The 15,863-nt window shown below is 52.9% G+C and overlaps 2 protein-coding genes across 3 annotated transcripts in view; one reads left to right on the forward strand and one right to left on the reverse strand.

Moving 5' to 3' along the window:
* LOC135287382 (zinc finger protein 664-like) overlaps nucleotides 1–15,863 on the reverse strand; it is a 257,242-nt gene that overhangs the window by 40,525 nt on the left and 200,854 nt on the right. The window lies entirely within an intron of this gene.
* Nucleotides 7,396–14,487, forward strand: LOC135287350 (uncharacterized). Of its 2 annotated transcripts, XM_064400701.1 has the most exons (16): nucleotides 7,396–7,455; nucleotides 7,558–7,675; nucleotides 7,975–8,049; nucleotides 8,406–8,510; nucleotides 8,892–9,057; nucleotides 10,202–10,299; nucleotides 10,395–10,544; nucleotides 10,713–10,864; nucleotides 11,159–11,303; nucleotides 11,426–11,575; nucleotides 11,719–11,895; nucleotides 12,789–12,944; nucleotides 13,330–13,431; nucleotides 13,692–13,794; nucleotides 13,937–13,996; nucleotides 14,076–14,487. In XM_064400701.1, the coding sequence occupies exons 1-16, from the start codon at nucleotides 7,406–7,408 to the stop codon at nucleotides 14,210–14,212; spliced, it is 1,944 nt and encodes a 647-aa protein (XP_064256771.1). In that variant the 5' UTR covers nucleotides 7,396–7,405; the 3' UTR covers nucleotides 14,213–14,487. The 2 variants fall into 2 exon arrangements, with proteins under 2 accessions (XP_064256771.1, XP_064256772.1); XM_064400702.1 differs by lacking the exons at nucleotides 7,396–7,455; nucleotides 7,558–7,675; nucleotides 7,975–8,049 and adding an exon at nucleotides 8,108–8,314.

The following is a 15,863-nucleotide window of genomic DNA, read 5'->3' on the forward strand; positions in this document are numbered from 1 at the left end:
CCGAGGCACGATACTCTGCCCTGAGGCGGTGCAATCTCTTTATACTAAAAACTACATGTACTTTATTTGCAGTTATTTTCCATTACCTATCATCTATGTTGGACAGTGACTTTCTACTTTACACCAATCCTAGGGTGCTACCATCACCAAGAAGATGGAGGCTAGGAAGAAGAAGGAAGAAGAACAGGAGAACGCCCAAATCCCTCCATCTTGTCCCCTGGACCCCCATAGTAAAATTCTTCCAAATTCCACCTTTCACCCTGTGACAACTGCTGTTATGCTGCTTAAAATTTTATGACTCGTTATTCTTCATATAAAGTTGGTAATTTGCTCCATGGGTGGAACTCAAAGCCGCAGGGGTCTTTGGCTGCATGCCAGGACTCCCGAGCACTGTACATCCTGATGTCCCGTGTGTCCCCAAATTTTGGGGAGGGCGTGCTCCCTGCTCACGGGGTGTCCCCCCCAGGAGCTGCAGGCGGCGGCGGCGCAGGTCAAGGCTGCACACCCCGGGGTGATGGTGGAGGCCAGTGGGGGCATCGTTTTGGAGACCCTCCCCCAGTTCTTGGGGCCCCACATCGACGTGGTGTCCATGGGGTGTCTGACCCACAGTGCCCCCGCCCTGGACTTTGCACTGTGGGGGCTGGAACCCTAAAATCCATCCCAGGACCCTGAAAACCCACCCTAGAACCCCCAAAATCCAACCTGGGACTACAAAAACCTACTCCACAACCCCAAAACCCAACCTGAGATGCCCAAATCAATCCCAGGGAGAGCAAAACTCACTGTGAAACTCCAAAATCCACCCTGGGAATCCTCAAATCCCAAAGGTCCCCCTGCTGAGAGGATTGTAAAATCTGGCACTGAGTCCTCCTATCTGCCAGAGGCACCAGTGCCTGAGACCTTCCCACATTCTGGGACTCCAAAATCCATCTTGGGACCCACAAAATCCATTTTGGACCTCAAAATCTATCTTGGAACCCCTAAATCAATTCTGGAATCCCAAAAATCCACTGTGGGTCCCTCCAAATCCTACCCTGGGACCCCAAATCTCCCCTCAGACCCCACAAAGCCCACCCTGGGATCCCAAATCTCCATCCTGGGGTCCTCTCACTCACCTCCCCCCTCTAAGGTGGACCCAAAATTCCATCCTGAGGTGTCCCCTTCCCCCTTTTCTCTTTGTACACCCAAATAAACCCCTACCTCACTCCCCCATGTCCCTCCAGTTTTTTCAGGGTGCCACCCTCAAAACCCTCAGGTTTTGCACTCGATGCAAAACCAGCCACTTTAGAACCAACAAAAGGGGGGGTTGTGACCACTGACCTGTTGAGCCCCTACTCCAAACCAGTGTCAGTTCTGGTGCTCCGTCTGGGATGGGCCTTTTGTAAGGAACTCCCATCTCCTCCCTGAGTATCTGGAATGAAAAATAAAAATCCTTTGCCTTGATGTGGGAATTTGCACCTGGGGAATGAGCCCATAGTTGGGACAAGAGTTTAAAGGGCTCAGACCCGGTTTAGGCGTCCCAGATCTCAGTTTGAGGGTCCCTGATCTCAGGGGTCCCTGATCTCAGATCTCAGATGGAGAATCCCAAACCCCTCTTTGAGGGGCCCAAACTCCAGGTGGGGGAGGGGTCCAGACCCATTTTGGAGAGCTGAGACCCCAGTGTGAGTATCCCAGATCCTGCTGGAGGGCTGCAGACCCCCATTTGGGGGTACCAGTTCTCAGTTTGAGAGTCCCACACCCAGTTTAAAGACTCCAGATTACAGTTTGAGGGTCCCTGACCCCAGTTTGGGAGGCCAGAACTTGAACCCTTAATTTGAGGGACCCAAACCCCAGTTTAGGGGTCCCAGATCCCAGTTTGAGGGTCCCAGACCCACCACCAGCACACCTGGCACCACCACAACACTGGGAATTGGGATCAGGGGAGAAATCCTGCTGTAAATCACAAAATCAGCATCTGATTCCTGGCCTGATCCCGCCCAGCTCCATCACACCTGTGTGTGCCCACCTGCCCGCCGGTACCTTTGGGATTGCTCTAGGTGCAGTTGGTGCTTTCTGAAATGATCCACAATTTTACACCTAAATCTCCTCTGGAGTCTTTCTTTTGGGTGATTTTTGGGATTAAACAGGAATATTGCAGCTCTCTAGGATGTGGGAATTCGTCAGCCTGAATTGCCAGGCCCTTTGAATAAGCAGCATGAGATACTGGAACTGGAAAAATCCCAAAAACCACCTCAGATTTTACACACGTGAAGGGAAAGATGCATTGATCACGTTGGATTTACCTCTCTGGTCTCACTCTACTGCGCAGCAATGGGAATTATCTCTTCCAGAGTGAATTTCCAGGTGCTGACTTCAAATTCCTTCTGTTCATCTATCAGTTCTGGGATTAAAACATAACAGGGGAAAAAGAGGAAAAGGTCCCAAAGACCAAACTCTTTTCCTGTAGAGAACCTGCCTCAAGATCTGAATAATCACTCAAACTTACACAATTACTCAAAAGTTTTCAATACCTCCTAAAAATGGAGCAGCTCCAAAATTATTCAAGTCCCACTCCAAATGGCTCAGTTGCTTCCAAAATGATTAAAAGGGCTGGTATTGAACCAGTATGGGACCAGTAAGAACCAGTATGGAAACAGGAAGGGATTGGTACTAGACCAGCACAGGACCAGTATGCAGCCAGTAGGGCTAGCATGGGACCAGTATGACACCAGGATGGGACCAGTACTTGACCAGGATTGGACTGATGTAGGACCAGTACAGGGCAGTGTGGGACCAGTAGAGACCAAGCCAAGCAAATGCAGGACCTTTATGGGACTGCTGCTGGAACATGATGGGCCAGTGCAGACAAACACAGGCCAGTACAAACCAGTAGGAGCCAGTAGAGAACAGCACAAACCAGTGTGGGACCAGTGCAGGCCAGTACAGCCCAGTGTGAGGGCTAGTGTGAGCACTGTACAAACACTGTGGAGCAGTATGGCAGCAGCATGGGGCCAGCAGAGCCCTGCATGAGCCAGTGCTGGATTGTACTGGACCAGTACAGGAACCAGTAAGGAGCTGTATAGGCCACTACAGGCAAGCACTGGGCCAGTATGAGAGCACTGTGGGTGACTGCAGGAGCAGAATGTGACCAGTACAGGCCAGTGTGGGACCAGTACTGGACCAGGAGTGGGCCATTGCAGGATCAGTATGGAATCAGGATGAGAGCAGTGAGGACCCATATGGAACCAGGATGGGACCAGTACACAACAGTACATAACAGACCGGGACCAGTAAGGGAACATTAAAGATCAGCACAGGCCAATAGGAGACCAGTACAGGAGCTGCATGGGACCAGTACAAGCCTTTCAGTCTCACTTCCTGGAAAAATCCTGGAAAAGATTTTCCTGGGAGCTGTTGCAAAGCCCTGGAGGACAACGCCGGCCCCGGTCAGAGCCAGCGCGCCTCAGATTCCTCCTGGGACATGGTGACCCCCTGGCTGCCCACGGGGTGTAGGTGGAGAATCTGCATTCCAGCAAGGCTTTCCAGACTGTCTCTGCCAGGATCCTTCAGGACAAAGTGTTTATCCAGCCCCAGCTGGATAAACCTGCCATGTGATGGGTGACAATGGGTACAAGGCTGGGGCACAAAGGGTGACAGTGACTGGGGTGGCATCAGGCTGGCACCGGTCACTAGTGGGGTTCTGCAGGGCTCCATCCTCGGCCCTGTGCTCCCCAACATCTCCAGAAATGGCTTGGACACAGGACTGGGAGGGATCCTGAGCAGCGCACAGCCAGTACAAAATGGGGGTCCAGCTGTGGGGGGCAGTGACAGAGCGGATTTGGTGGCTGCCTGGTGTCGTGTCAGTGTCGCAGCAGGGCGTGCCTGAACTGGTAACAATTAGCATTGACTCTATGACTCACAGAAGGCTGACCAATCTCTTTATTCTATATATCATTATTAAGAGACCCATTGCTTTTGTAGAAAGTTACGGTACACCTGGACCTAATTGGTCCTGCTATCCAAACACCAGAAACAGCTGAAATAATAACTTTGCTTTGTAGATGGGAATTTTTAGTGCCTGTTGAATGGGAGATACCTGAGGAATGGAGGGAAACAGTTAAGGAATGTCAAAAATTATTTGCCTGGAAATTAGGAAAAAGGAAGTGACAAGGGAAAAAGAGGGCAAGACGGGGTTGGCTGCTGTACTTGTCACCGAGAAGATCAAACACACCTGCAATGGCTTGCTGCCAGTTTTCAGCTTCCTTTTTCTACCTCTGTCGAGGTCAGAAATGAAGGCACTTGAGACGATAGTTCACGTTCAGACTCAGGTGTTTATTATTTCTTATCAATGTGACAGCCTCACAGCCGTGAGTTCTGCAGTCTTTCATTAGCAAGGCACAAAATGCTCACTATCTCTTGTTACAAGGTCTTTTAAGGCTATACTATCCAGTTAAGAAATGACACCTAAAATATTTTCCCTTTTAACCCAATAACTAATCCCTCAAAGCCCACAGGGTGGACTTTTCTGTCTAATTACAAAAGACCACCCAAATGCATGGAGAAGAAGGAAAAAGAAGGTAAAGAAGAACAGCCTGTCTCTGCCCTAAAACCTCCATCTTGCTTCATATTTATTACGATATTCTAAAACCCAAACTCTACATTTTCCACCCTGTGATATTCTACACCTCTAACCAATTGCACACCCATGACCCCAGTGCTATCAATCAATTTTGGAAGCCTGTTCCACGGCCTCAGGTCAAATGCAGTGCTCTCCAGGGTGTCAGAGTCTGTCTGTACAGAAAATCTAAAATTCTCAGCATCCAGGGTTCCAACAGGCTGCAACCCCATGGGCATGGGAGGTGGGGGTATAAGCCATACCAGACCTCTGTTATTCTTTTTTCTGTCACTCATCTTTTGTCTTTTCCCTTTCAGGATAATGGCAATATTGCATCACAAATGCTACTGAAAGCATTACATAGAAAGAAACCAAAGTTTATCTTTTATTGCACACCCCCATGTCAACAGGCACTGTTATAACCCATCCAAATGAAGTACCTGTAGGCAAAACAGGAAAAAATATTGGATTGCAAGAAACTTAGGAAAAAGTGCTTATAGACTGGGAATTGAATATCCAAAAGGAGAGAGATGGATTTGTTTCCCATTTGCCCTTAGGGGTGTAGTCCAAGATTCGGGAAAAAAAGCAATTAGTAAACAAAAAGGTAAAACCAGCACAGCAATCTAACTCATTATTAACCCCAATTTATGTGCTGAATTCTATGATAAGACTCCAAGCAGTTTTCAAGATATTAACAAACAGAAGTGCTCAGGCATCGGAATTAATACCAAGTCACAAATATTAAAAGGGATTCTGTATGTGTGGTGTTAAAATAACTTGACTATAAAGATATAGTTTTTATTTCTGTTGTTTACTAAAACTTAGAAATAGCTGATATAAGTATGCTTGTGTTAAAATGCCTGCTTGAATGGGATAAAACCCAAAGAACACAAGATGAGGACACCTGTACAGATATGTCAACTATCAACACTTGCCATCAGCAGAAAGTATGAAAGGCCCAGAACTGAAGGTGATGATAGAAAAGGACTAAAACCACAGCCAAGGAATCCACATGCTCTAAAAAGGCGGACCTGAGGAGGAGCCATTCTAAACAGTTCTTGGAATATGTAAACTAGCTTGGGAAAAGTTTACTATGCATAATTGTTTATGAATAGGCTGATGCAGTAGAAATGGTACCTAAAGGGTGTTTCCAAAATAGCAGGTGTGCTCTTGACTAAGTGCCAAGACGCACCCAGCTGTAAATCTTTGCTTTCTTGTCTTTGTCTCCTCTTGTCCTTTATTAAACTTTGAATGTTTTACAGGAGAGTGAACCTTGTTTTTCACACAGGGACATCCTGGGGGCATGTGGGGGTGTCTGAACACAGGGCTCTGGGGCATGCTGGAGCACACCAGGGATGTGCGGAGGGGACAGGAGGGCAAAGGGGGCCTGGAAGTCCTTTGGGAGCACTTTGTGTGCCCAGGACTGAGCTGTGCCCATGCCCCCAGGGACACCCAGAGCCTCCCTGCCCGGTCCCTGGCCCGTTGCTGGGGGCAGGTTCCATGTCAATGGTTACCTGGATCCATTTCTGGGGGTAGGTGTTGTGTCACAGGGGAGCCCTTTGTGACACCCCACTGCTGGCCCTGTGGTCAGTGTCCAGCTGGACAGAGAGAGAACAGGATAGTTTGGGAATACAGAGCTGGCCAGGAGCCTCTACACACAAGCTCCAGAGTTTCCCTGCTTCTTCAGCAGCCCCGTGGTGCTGAGGTTTTTCCCAAACAATTCTTATTTCCCTTTTCTCCGCTACCAGCCTTTTCTATCAAATCATGGAGAGGAGAGCCCCGAGGCAGCCCAGGGTGGCCTGGGAGGAGGACGGGGCTCCCCAGGAAAGCAGCTCCCCAGTGGAGCCCTACGAGGTGACAATGGTGCAGCCCCTGCAGACGGGTGAGTGAGAGGCCATGCTGGGCTGGGCAGGGCTGGGAGCCCAGCCTGTTTCCCTGGCTCACAGCAGCCCAGGGCTGGCTGTGATGCCTCAGGCTGAGGCTGCTCAGGGCTGAATGCCAGCCCCAGCACAATCTCTGCCAAGGAGGGAGTGAGCAGAGGGGCCCCAACTCCTGCTCTAGGGTGAGGCCAGTGAGCCGCGGCTGGGCCGGCAGCAGGCAGGGATGCCATGTGGCCCTGCACCTTTGCTGTCCCTCTGCCAGTGCATTCCTCAGCCCAAGGCTCTGGGGCTTTCCCCTCCGTGCTGTGCTCCAGCATGGCAGCTCCTCTGCTGGGCACCCTCCAGCCAGGATCCGCCTGGGAAGGCTGTGCCAGCAGAACAGGCACAGGCCTGGGTGGAGGGCAGATCTTCCCCTGCTCTCTGCCATTGCCGGATTCTCTGCAGCCCTTCCTTCTCTCTGTTAGATGCCGCTGGGTTAGCTGTGTGTGAGGAGGAGCAGGAAGCCATGGCATTCATCCAGACCTTTGTCAGGCTCTCTTGCCCGGTAAATGCAGTCCATGGGCTGGTGGCTGTGCCCTGTACTCCCCCGGGGCTCTGGTCCTGCTGGCCATGTGTCCCCTCTCAGACACCCCATAGTCTCTCTGTCCTTTGCTGCCAGATGCAGGATGACAAGCTGCAGTTCCTGGAGAGCATCCGCAGCCTGTGCAGGAGCGCCACGAACCGTGGCTCGTTAGCAGGCCTGGAGTGCTTCTGCCGCAGACATGGGCTGGCAGAGAAGATCGAGGTGAGGGCACAGCTGGGGAGCCCCAGCACCCTGTGAGGGCAGTGCTTGTGCAGGGTGAGGAGCTGGTGGCACTGGGTGCTGGCAGCTGCCAGGTCCCAGCCCAGCTGTGCTCCACAGGCGCTGCTGAGCGAGGAGCCTCAGAAGCAGATGCGCACAGAGCTGCAGCTGCTTGCCATGCTGGCCATCACCCAACTGAGGTACCTGCTGATGCCTCTGAGGGACGCTCTGTGTCCACCTGCACAAGGCCCTGAGATGCTGCTGCCACCACCAGTATCCAACTGGAACCTCTCTCTCTGCAGCTCTGTGCTGCCCGAGCTGCTGGACAACACACAGCTGATCAGCTCCTGCTTTCGGAGGGTTCTTCTTCTTCCTCCAGAAGAGGAAATGATGGGCCTGGAGGCTTCCCTCTACACTCAGGTGAGTGCTGGGTGAGCTGCAGGAACCCCAGGCCCTCTGGGCTGCTCTTAGCCACCGCATGCTGCCTCATGATCAGAGATCCAAGGCATGGCAGGCTCTTGCTTTGCTTTCCCACCCTCATCCTTCCATCCCCTTCCCAGGGCTCGGCCATGTCCAGCATCACAGGCTAGTGCCTGCAGGACACTGCCTGTCCCTGGATCTCCCAGGCAGTGAGGGCATCCTGCCCTGGGAATTCTGATCAGTCTCCAGGGTGGGAGGGGCAGCAGAATCCCTGCCATCACTCTCTGTCTTCCCTGCAGACCGTGGATGCCATGGACATCATGCTGAAGGCTGTGGTGCTCAGATCTGGCGAGGTGCTGCAGGACGTCTTGGAGGTCTGGCCTGTGCAGAGAGTGGGGGTGTGGGCACTGTTCCTTACCCTGGGGGGGTTGCCCACTCCTGGCTGGATGGTCCTCAGCCCAGTTGTGAGCAGGCAGAGCACACTGCAGGGAGGGTGCTGCCCTGCCCTGGGGCTCAGCTGGAGTACAGGGGCTGCAGAGAGTGGCACCTGCCTGGCCACAAGGTTGGCCTGGAGCCTTTGTCCCAGGCACAGGAGCCTCCTGAGGCTGAGCTCGAGGTGAAAGGAAGCCTTGAAGGATGGTAGGAGTCCAGCCCAGCAGGAGAGAGCCACGCTGATCCCACAGGAGCTGGTGTCTGCTCCCAGGGCTCACCTAAGCCTCTCTGTGCCCAGGTGCTGCTCACCTTCACCAGCTCTGAGAGAGCCGTTGTGCGGGAGAGGGCCTTGCAGAGGATTTGCAGCCTGAGCCATTGGCTGGCCAGCTGTTCCACTCTGGAGGTGAGGAGCAGGCACCCTCCAGCCATCTCCCTATCCCCATGGCCAGTAGAGCTGCAGCTGCGAGGTGCCTTCAAGGCCAGCCTGGGCTCAGGCTCTGAGCTGAAAGGTCTTGGTCCCTCCATTTTCCCTGGGCTTCCCAGCCAGGAGCCGGCTCTGCCCCAGCCCTCTGTCGGATGGGACTGCCCCAGGAGCATGGAGGGAGCTCTCCCTGCTGGGGCTGCTGTCCAGTGATTCTCTGAGATGGGGCCTGCAGGACCCTACCAAGCTCTGAGCCACCTCCAGCCTGGGATACACTGTGTGGGTCAGGCTTTTGGCCTCAGCTGCTCTTCTTCAGCCATTCTTCTTCTTCAGCCATTCTGCTCTTCTGCCTGCCTCCCCCAGGCTGGTCAAAATGAGGAAAGAGATGATGCCTGTGGACAGATCCAGATCCCAGTCCTTGGGAAGGTGTTTGGACATCTCATCCTCATGGCATTTGAGGAAGAAAAGACCAACCATGTGGCTCTGGATGCTCTCTACGCCCTCCTCAATTTCATCTGTCAGCAGCAACGTAAGAGAAGCTGTGCTGGGCTGCATCCCCCTGCACACTGACACCCCCTGATCTATCTGCTGGTCTTCCCTGGCATTTTGATGGACCCTTGTGCCTGGTGCTGGTGCTACCATGTCCCCAGCACGGCTATCACGGCTATCATCTCTATTCCTTCCCCACATTCTCTGTCCCAAGTTCTTGATGGTCCTGTGCAGCTGAGCTGCTCGTCCACACAGGACTCAGCCCCATTCCGCCCATTCCCCAGGTGCCCTGGAGAGCTTGTGTCCTTCCCTGCCACACGCCAGCCCCACGGGCCCTTCCCCCTGACCAGTACTGCAGCCACAGTGCAGCTGGGGGCTGCACGCAGAGCTCCAGGGGCTCGCAGCCTCCTGGGCCAGCAGCACTGGCTGGAGACACTGGAGGAAGGCTGCCCTTTACACCCGTGCACCACCTCCTGCTGCAACCAACTCCTCCCCAGCAATTCCCAGTTCCCAAACTCTGTCAGGATGTGCTGGTTTTCAGCTTTTTTTTTCTTCTGTTGAGATCAAGACTGAAGGTACTTGAGATGATAGTTCATGTTTAGACTCATTTAAGACTTGTGTTTAATTTATCAATTTTCCAGTCTCACAGGCAGTGACTTCTGTAGTCTTTCATTAACAAGGCAAAAAATGGTTATCTCTCATCACAAGGTCTCTTAAGGCTAAAATATCTAATTAAGAAATGACACCTAAATGATTTTCTCTTTTAAGCTAATAACTAATCACTTGAAGTCCGCAATGCGAACTTTTCTGTCCACTTACAAAATACTACTCAAACTTCTGAAGGAGAAGGAAGAAGGTCAAGAAGAACAACCTGTCTCTGCCCTAAAACTTCTATCTTGCCCTATATATATTTCTGTATTCTAAAACCTTCAACTCTTATGTTTTCTAGCCTGTGATATTACACATTTCTAATTAACTATACACCTGTAATCCCAGTGCTATCAATTAATTTTGGAAGTCTTTTTCACGGCCTCAGGTTAGATGTAGTGCTCTCCTGGGTGTAAGACTCTGTTAGCACAGAAAGTCTAAAATTCTTAGCATCCAGAAGTCCAGCAAGGATGTGGTTGGCGTGCTGGCACAGCAGCTGTGTCTCACTGATGTGTCCAAGTTTCCCCACTCCTCAGGTGTGACACTGCCAGAGGACAATGCACAGCTCCAAGCCCACTGGGAAGATGGGATCAGCTCCTCACTTCATTCTCCCAATGCCAAGGACTTCATCGAGGTACCGAGAGCTCCCCTTGCTGGGACTCTTGTCCACAGCATTTGTGTAAGCAATGGGGCCCAGAATCAGCAGGGTTCCTTTCCCTCCTGCCACAGGCTGTTGGAAAATACCTGGGACCTTCTGAGAGGACACACATCATCCTCTCAACCATTACGATGTTCCGCTACTCATCTCCCTGCAATCATCAGGTGGCTCTCAGCATGCTGGAGGTGATTGGGAGAGACCCTGACTGGTGGCTGACGGATGTAAGTGGCCTGGGTCTGGATTGCCCTGCCATGTTGGCTTCCTGCCTCCCTCCATCCCTCCCAAATCCAGATGTTTTGGGCACCTGGAGCCGCCCTGAGGCAGCAGAGAGGGATGGGAAGGGCAGCTCGGCTCCAGCGGCAGCACCATCCTCACCCGTGTCCCTCCAGGTGCCAAAAATCGTGAGCCACATCTACCACACTGGGTTGGTCACAGACATCCAAGTCCAGCACAGCCTCCACTGCCTGCTTCTCTTGGTGGCTGACAGGAGTCCTGGGCAGGTGGTCACAACACTGCTGCAGATCGCCCCACGAGGAGATAGGTACTGGTGCCAAAAGCCCCTGTGGGGAGAGGGACCCTGAGACCCTCTGGCTGGCAAACCCAAGAACACTGCAGGACCCCACCAAGGAGCCAGGCCCCCCATCCCACCACGCTTTCCAGCCCTGGTTGGGGTCATTCAGGCCTGCAACAGCCAAAGCTGGCTGGGCCTGCCAGAGCTAGCCCAGAGCCAGCACGCTGCTCCTCAGGCATCTCCTGCCTGCCTGGGCAGGATCCCCAGGCAGCCCACATCCTGCAGCGCTGGCCCAGGCCCTGCTGACACTGCTCTGCCTTGCAGGAATGCCCTCAGTTTGTGGGAGGTGATGTTCTCGGTGCCCCAGACGGTAGAGAAGGTCTTGAAGGAGCTTCGTGTCCAACTCCAGGACCTGAAGAATGGCATTTTCCGCACCTTTCCTGAAAACGACTGCCTCTCTTACTTGGCTGTGAGTGAGCAGCAAAAGCTCTGGTGCCCTTGTCCTCAGCTGTGGGGGAAGCAGAAGCTGTGCCAGAGGAGCCCTGCTGGCTTTGCCAGGGGCAAAGTTGCTCACTGCAGGGTTTCTTTCAGCTGCTGGCCTCCGAAGATGTGCAAGAGGAGGAATTCGCTCCATTGTACAAAACCTGCAGGTTTCTGCTGTATTCAGCCAACAGCACAGACAGAGAGATAACCTCCCTGCTGCTCAGGGCCCTCATCACACTGTCCAACAGAGATGACATGGTGAGCAGGGTGCTGTCAGGGGCACACACGGGGAAGCCAGGCTTTGAACCCTGGGCTGGGAGTCAGGACAAGGGCTCACGGCTCCAAACAGCCTCCCTGACTGGCAGGGCCTGCTCACCAAATGGAAACTGTCTTTCCTGCAGGCGAGAAAAATGAAGGTCCTGCTGCCAGACCTGATGAACCTGTTGCGGCAGAACTGCACGTCTCTGGTGATGATGGCCCTGATGGTCCTCCAGAACATGATGAAGTGCTTGAAGAGGACCGAGGCCAGTTCCATTGCTGCAGATGTGGCGAGGATACTCTGGTACCACTTTGATGAGGTGAGGCCAATGTGAGCCCCAGCCCTGAGAGGGGCACTGGGCTGTGACAGCAGCACTCGGGGCAGGCTCCGGTCCCCTGGGCTCTCCCGGCATGGATTCTGCTTCTCCCCACTCTGCAATCTGGCCCCCGAGCATCGCCCCTCACCTCAGCTGCTGTCACACCCTGCTGGGAAGGATGAAAGTTTGACAAGAAAGTCTCACAGATATGGATGCTTGGCAGAAAGATTTCTGAATGTAGAACTTGAGAATGAAATAGGGATGGAAGCAAGTTTTGATACAGAAGAAAAGAATTGCCCAGCCACTCCTACTGGATAACTAAGAAAGCAAAGGGTATGTTAGTTAGAAGGGGGTTTTTATCACTTAGAGCAAAGGATAAACCCACCTCAAACAAGAAGATATTTTTACCAAGCAGAAAGATAGCACAGGCAAACAAGATTGCCAACGTTGCAAGTAGAAAAAAGGTCTTAGAATTTTCCACGGCAAGAAAAGTGAAAAACAACTTCTAACTTAAACTCTAACACTGTAACATATTAACTTTTAGTGATTGGAGAATAGTAACACGAATATGGTAATTATAGTAGTTATGCTAGGCTATGGGTGAAAGTTAAGCTCTAGATTGGTTCTTCTGTATTAAGATGCTCAGCAAAGAAAAGTATATAATGCATTGGAACCAAAATTAAAGGGTCTTCAGGCTTGCCTACAGCTGGAGCTGACAGCTGTAGGCACAGGCTCTGTCGCCCACGACCCTGGACTGCTGTAACATCTTGGGTACAATAAACTGCATTTTGAAGAGCCACCTGAAGTCCCACATCTCTCATGCAGGCTCTTGCTACACCCCTCATTATGGGTGGCAGCTGCTGTTTCCCAAGCTCACCTCTCCTTGTTCCTTCCAGAAGGAAAGCTGGGTGCGGGAGAGCTGCATCAGCTCCTTCAGAGACCTGGTGAGGACAGTGGTGGGGAAGGAGAAGAAGTGGATGAAGAACTTTGTGCACACTGTCCTGGCCCCACTCATCCTTCACATGAACGACGAGGCCCCCAAAGTGGGCCAGGTACTGATGTCAAGGCTGAGCAGTGACACAGAGAGGGGTGGCTGACATTCCCTGGAGCTCCGGGGCACTGGGCAGCACCCCCCAGCACAGACCCTGGGAAGGGTCCCTGCAGAATCAGTGCATCAGGGCTGGACAAGCTGGCACGGCCATTCCCAACCCCTGCCCTGCCTACTGCAGCAGGGCTCAGCCCCAGCCCAGCACCACCAAGGTGTGGGATGTGTGCTGTGTGGTCCCCAAAGGTGTTGGAGAGCAGGGATTTGAGCCTCTATCCCTGTACCTAGGGGCCATTCCCAGATGCTTTGGCAGGGGCGTGTCCCAGCTCCCTCAAGGCAGAGGCACCTTTCCCAGGCCCTGGAGCCATGTCCCAGCTTCTGCTTTTCCACAGGCCTCCAGGAATGCCCTCCTTGCCATCGCAGAGCTCCTCAAGTGGAAGGAGATGAAGCATGTGGTGAAGACACGGCAGACCTGGAAGCTGGCTGAGTGCTTGGTGAGGATGCACCCCAGGGACTGTGCCAGGCCATGGGCTCTGCAGCTGGGCCTAGGGAAGAGACCCCACAGCCTGGAGCTGCATCCTTGTTCCTGGCTCAAGAACAGGGCTCTTCTCCAGGCTCATCTCCAGGCCCATCTCCCCTTCCTGCACCCCACGGGAGGGAACAGGGCTCTTGGTAATGGAGGTGCTGGCAGGAGGGGCTGCTCCAGCCACCTGGAGGGTATGTGCCAATGCTTACACCTTTATGGTCTCTCCAGATGAAAAAGGACAGCAGCAGGGCTGAGCAGTACCTTCTTCAGAGCCTGAAGTACCTGAAGGACCCTCAGGAATGCGTGCGAGACTTGACTGTCAGGTTCATTGGTAAGCCCCAGCCCAGGCTCCCACTTTGGGCAGCTCCTGTCTCCCCCAGCCCTTGCCCAGTGCCACATCCAGGCTACTGGTGGGCCCTGGCTGCTGGGAGCATGCTGGAGAACAGCAGGGGCTGACAGAGCTCTGTGCCCAGGGACCATCATGCGGCATGTCAAGGACCAAAGCACGGAGGTGCCTGCTCTGATTGTCAGAGGTGAGTGGGGAGCGAGGGCTGGGAGACTGGGGGGTCTCTGCAAACACAGGAACTCAGCTCGGTTCTGTTTTGGTCACAGAGCTTCAGGCCTTGGAGAAAGATGGCTGTGAATTCATCTGTTGCCTGGCAGCTCAGACCAGCTTGATCCTGAGCAGGCTGAGGGAGCAGCAATCACCAGCAGGGTCCCGATGCTCTCTGTGGTGCTGGCACCGCTGAGCTGGGGACCTCTTGTGTCCAGAGTGGCACATTCAGGCAAGACTGAGCAGGAACACCCTCCCGCTGATTCACAAGGTGCAGAAAGGACTGCTGACTTCCTGAGGTTCTTCTCAGAGAAGGCTCTGGGTGTGGTTGGATCCAGGCTTGGTCAGCACCTCGTCAACACAGGCATCATTGAACCTGGACATCACTTTGTTCTAAGGATTATGGTTGGCAAACCAACTATATCTGTACATAGTTTATTTGTAAATAAAGTTAGTTTTGTGTTTAAATAATAGCTTGTCAATTTCCTTTTAAGACAAGGTGACCCATCTGGTTCATCAAGGAAAGCCAGTAAAAATTCCCAAAAGACTGGGATTCCAGCAAAGATTTGCAGACTGTCTCTGCCAGGATCCTTCAGGACAAACTGCCCAGCCCCAGCTGGATAAACCTGCCATGTGATGGGTGACAATGGGCACCAGGCTTGAGCACAAAGGGTGACAGTGACTGGGGTGGCATCAGGCTGGCCCCGGTCACTAGTGGGGTTCTGCAGGGCTCCATCCTCGGCCCTGTGCTCCCCAACATCTCCAGAAATGGCTTGGACACAGGACTGGGAGGGATCCTGAGCAGCGCACAGCCAGTACAAAATGGGAAGAGCTATTGGCTCCCTGGAAGGCCTGAAGGCCCTTGGAGAGACCTGGACACAGGGGACAAAGGGACAACCACCAACCATGTGGAGACCAACAAACACAGGGGATGGATTCTGCCCCCGGGATGGGGCAATCCAGGATGTACGGTGTCATGGTTTGACCCTGGCACAATGCCAGTGCCCCCATGAAAGGTGTGTTTCCAAAATGGTTACTGTGAGATGTGACCAGGAAACAGAACAAACCAGACTCCAACTTGGGAATGGAGGGAAAAGACAACACTTTATTCATCTATAACATAGAAACAAAAGGGAAAAAAAACCAAAACACACACAATCCACAATGGAACCCCTCCAAAACACACCTCCTCCCCCCACCCCTCTAACACTCAATCCCCTCTAACACTCAATTCTCAGTCCAATACTATCCTTCACACAACCTCCCCCCAGTTCATCAGGAGAGAGGAGTCTCCCTCTTGCACCATGGGCCTCCCCAGGAAACACAGTTGGAACCTCCTGTGCTTCCATGTCACACGTGGCAGCCGCCCAAAGAGAATCTGCCGTGGTGACCATCTTCCTTCCATGTCCAGTGCTCTCAGTACTGGCCATGGATCCAAACTGCTTCTTAGGTCCTTTTAAGAATGCCTTGCCCAGTTCCAAGAAGTGGCCGCCTGTCACCATTTGGGACACCTGTCCCCCCCATATTCACTCTCCTGGGGCCTGGGGGTCTCAGGAACAGAGATCCTTCTCCGCTGAAGGCAGAGGGCTCCAGCACACCCTCCCCATCAGTCTCTGTTCCCTCTACTTCTTATAACAGCTTTGTCACTTCTGGCTTCTGGCCAACCACCTCTCCCAAGGTGCAGTGTCTCTACATTACAGGAAGAAATTGGTTCCGTCCTGTGGCCATGTAAGAGGGAAGTCCAGCCAAAAGGCCACTGCAATCATCTCCTCCATCTAGGGCGCTTCTCATCTGCTGGCATTTCTTCACTCACTCAAACCTTCTTTTCACTTGCCCATCCTCCGTCC

Source organism: Passer domesticus, chromosome 29 (genome assembly GCF_036417665.1).
Source record: "Passer domesticus isolate bPasDom1 chromosome 29, bPasDom1.hap1, whole genome shotgun sequence".
In the NCBI taxonomy this organism is placed as follows: Eukaryota; Metazoa; Chordata; class Aves; order Passeriformes; family Passeridae; genus Passer; species Passer domesticus.

Excerpts from the sequence above, each read along its gene's own strand:
- LOC135287350 (XM_064400701.1), top strand. The coding sequence starts at position 7,406 with ATGCGCACAGAGCTGCAGCTGCTTGCCATGCTGGCCATCACCCAACTG. Across the intron at positions 11,576-11,718 it reads TGTCCAACAGAGATGACATG|GCGAGAAAAATGAAGGTCCT; the intron begins GTGAGCAGGGTG and ends TCTTTCCTGCAG. Across the intron at positions 13,997-14,075 it reads GCCTGCTCTGATTGTCAGAG|AGCTTCAGGCCTTGGAGAAA; the intron begins GTGAGTGGGGAG and ends TTTTGGTCACAG.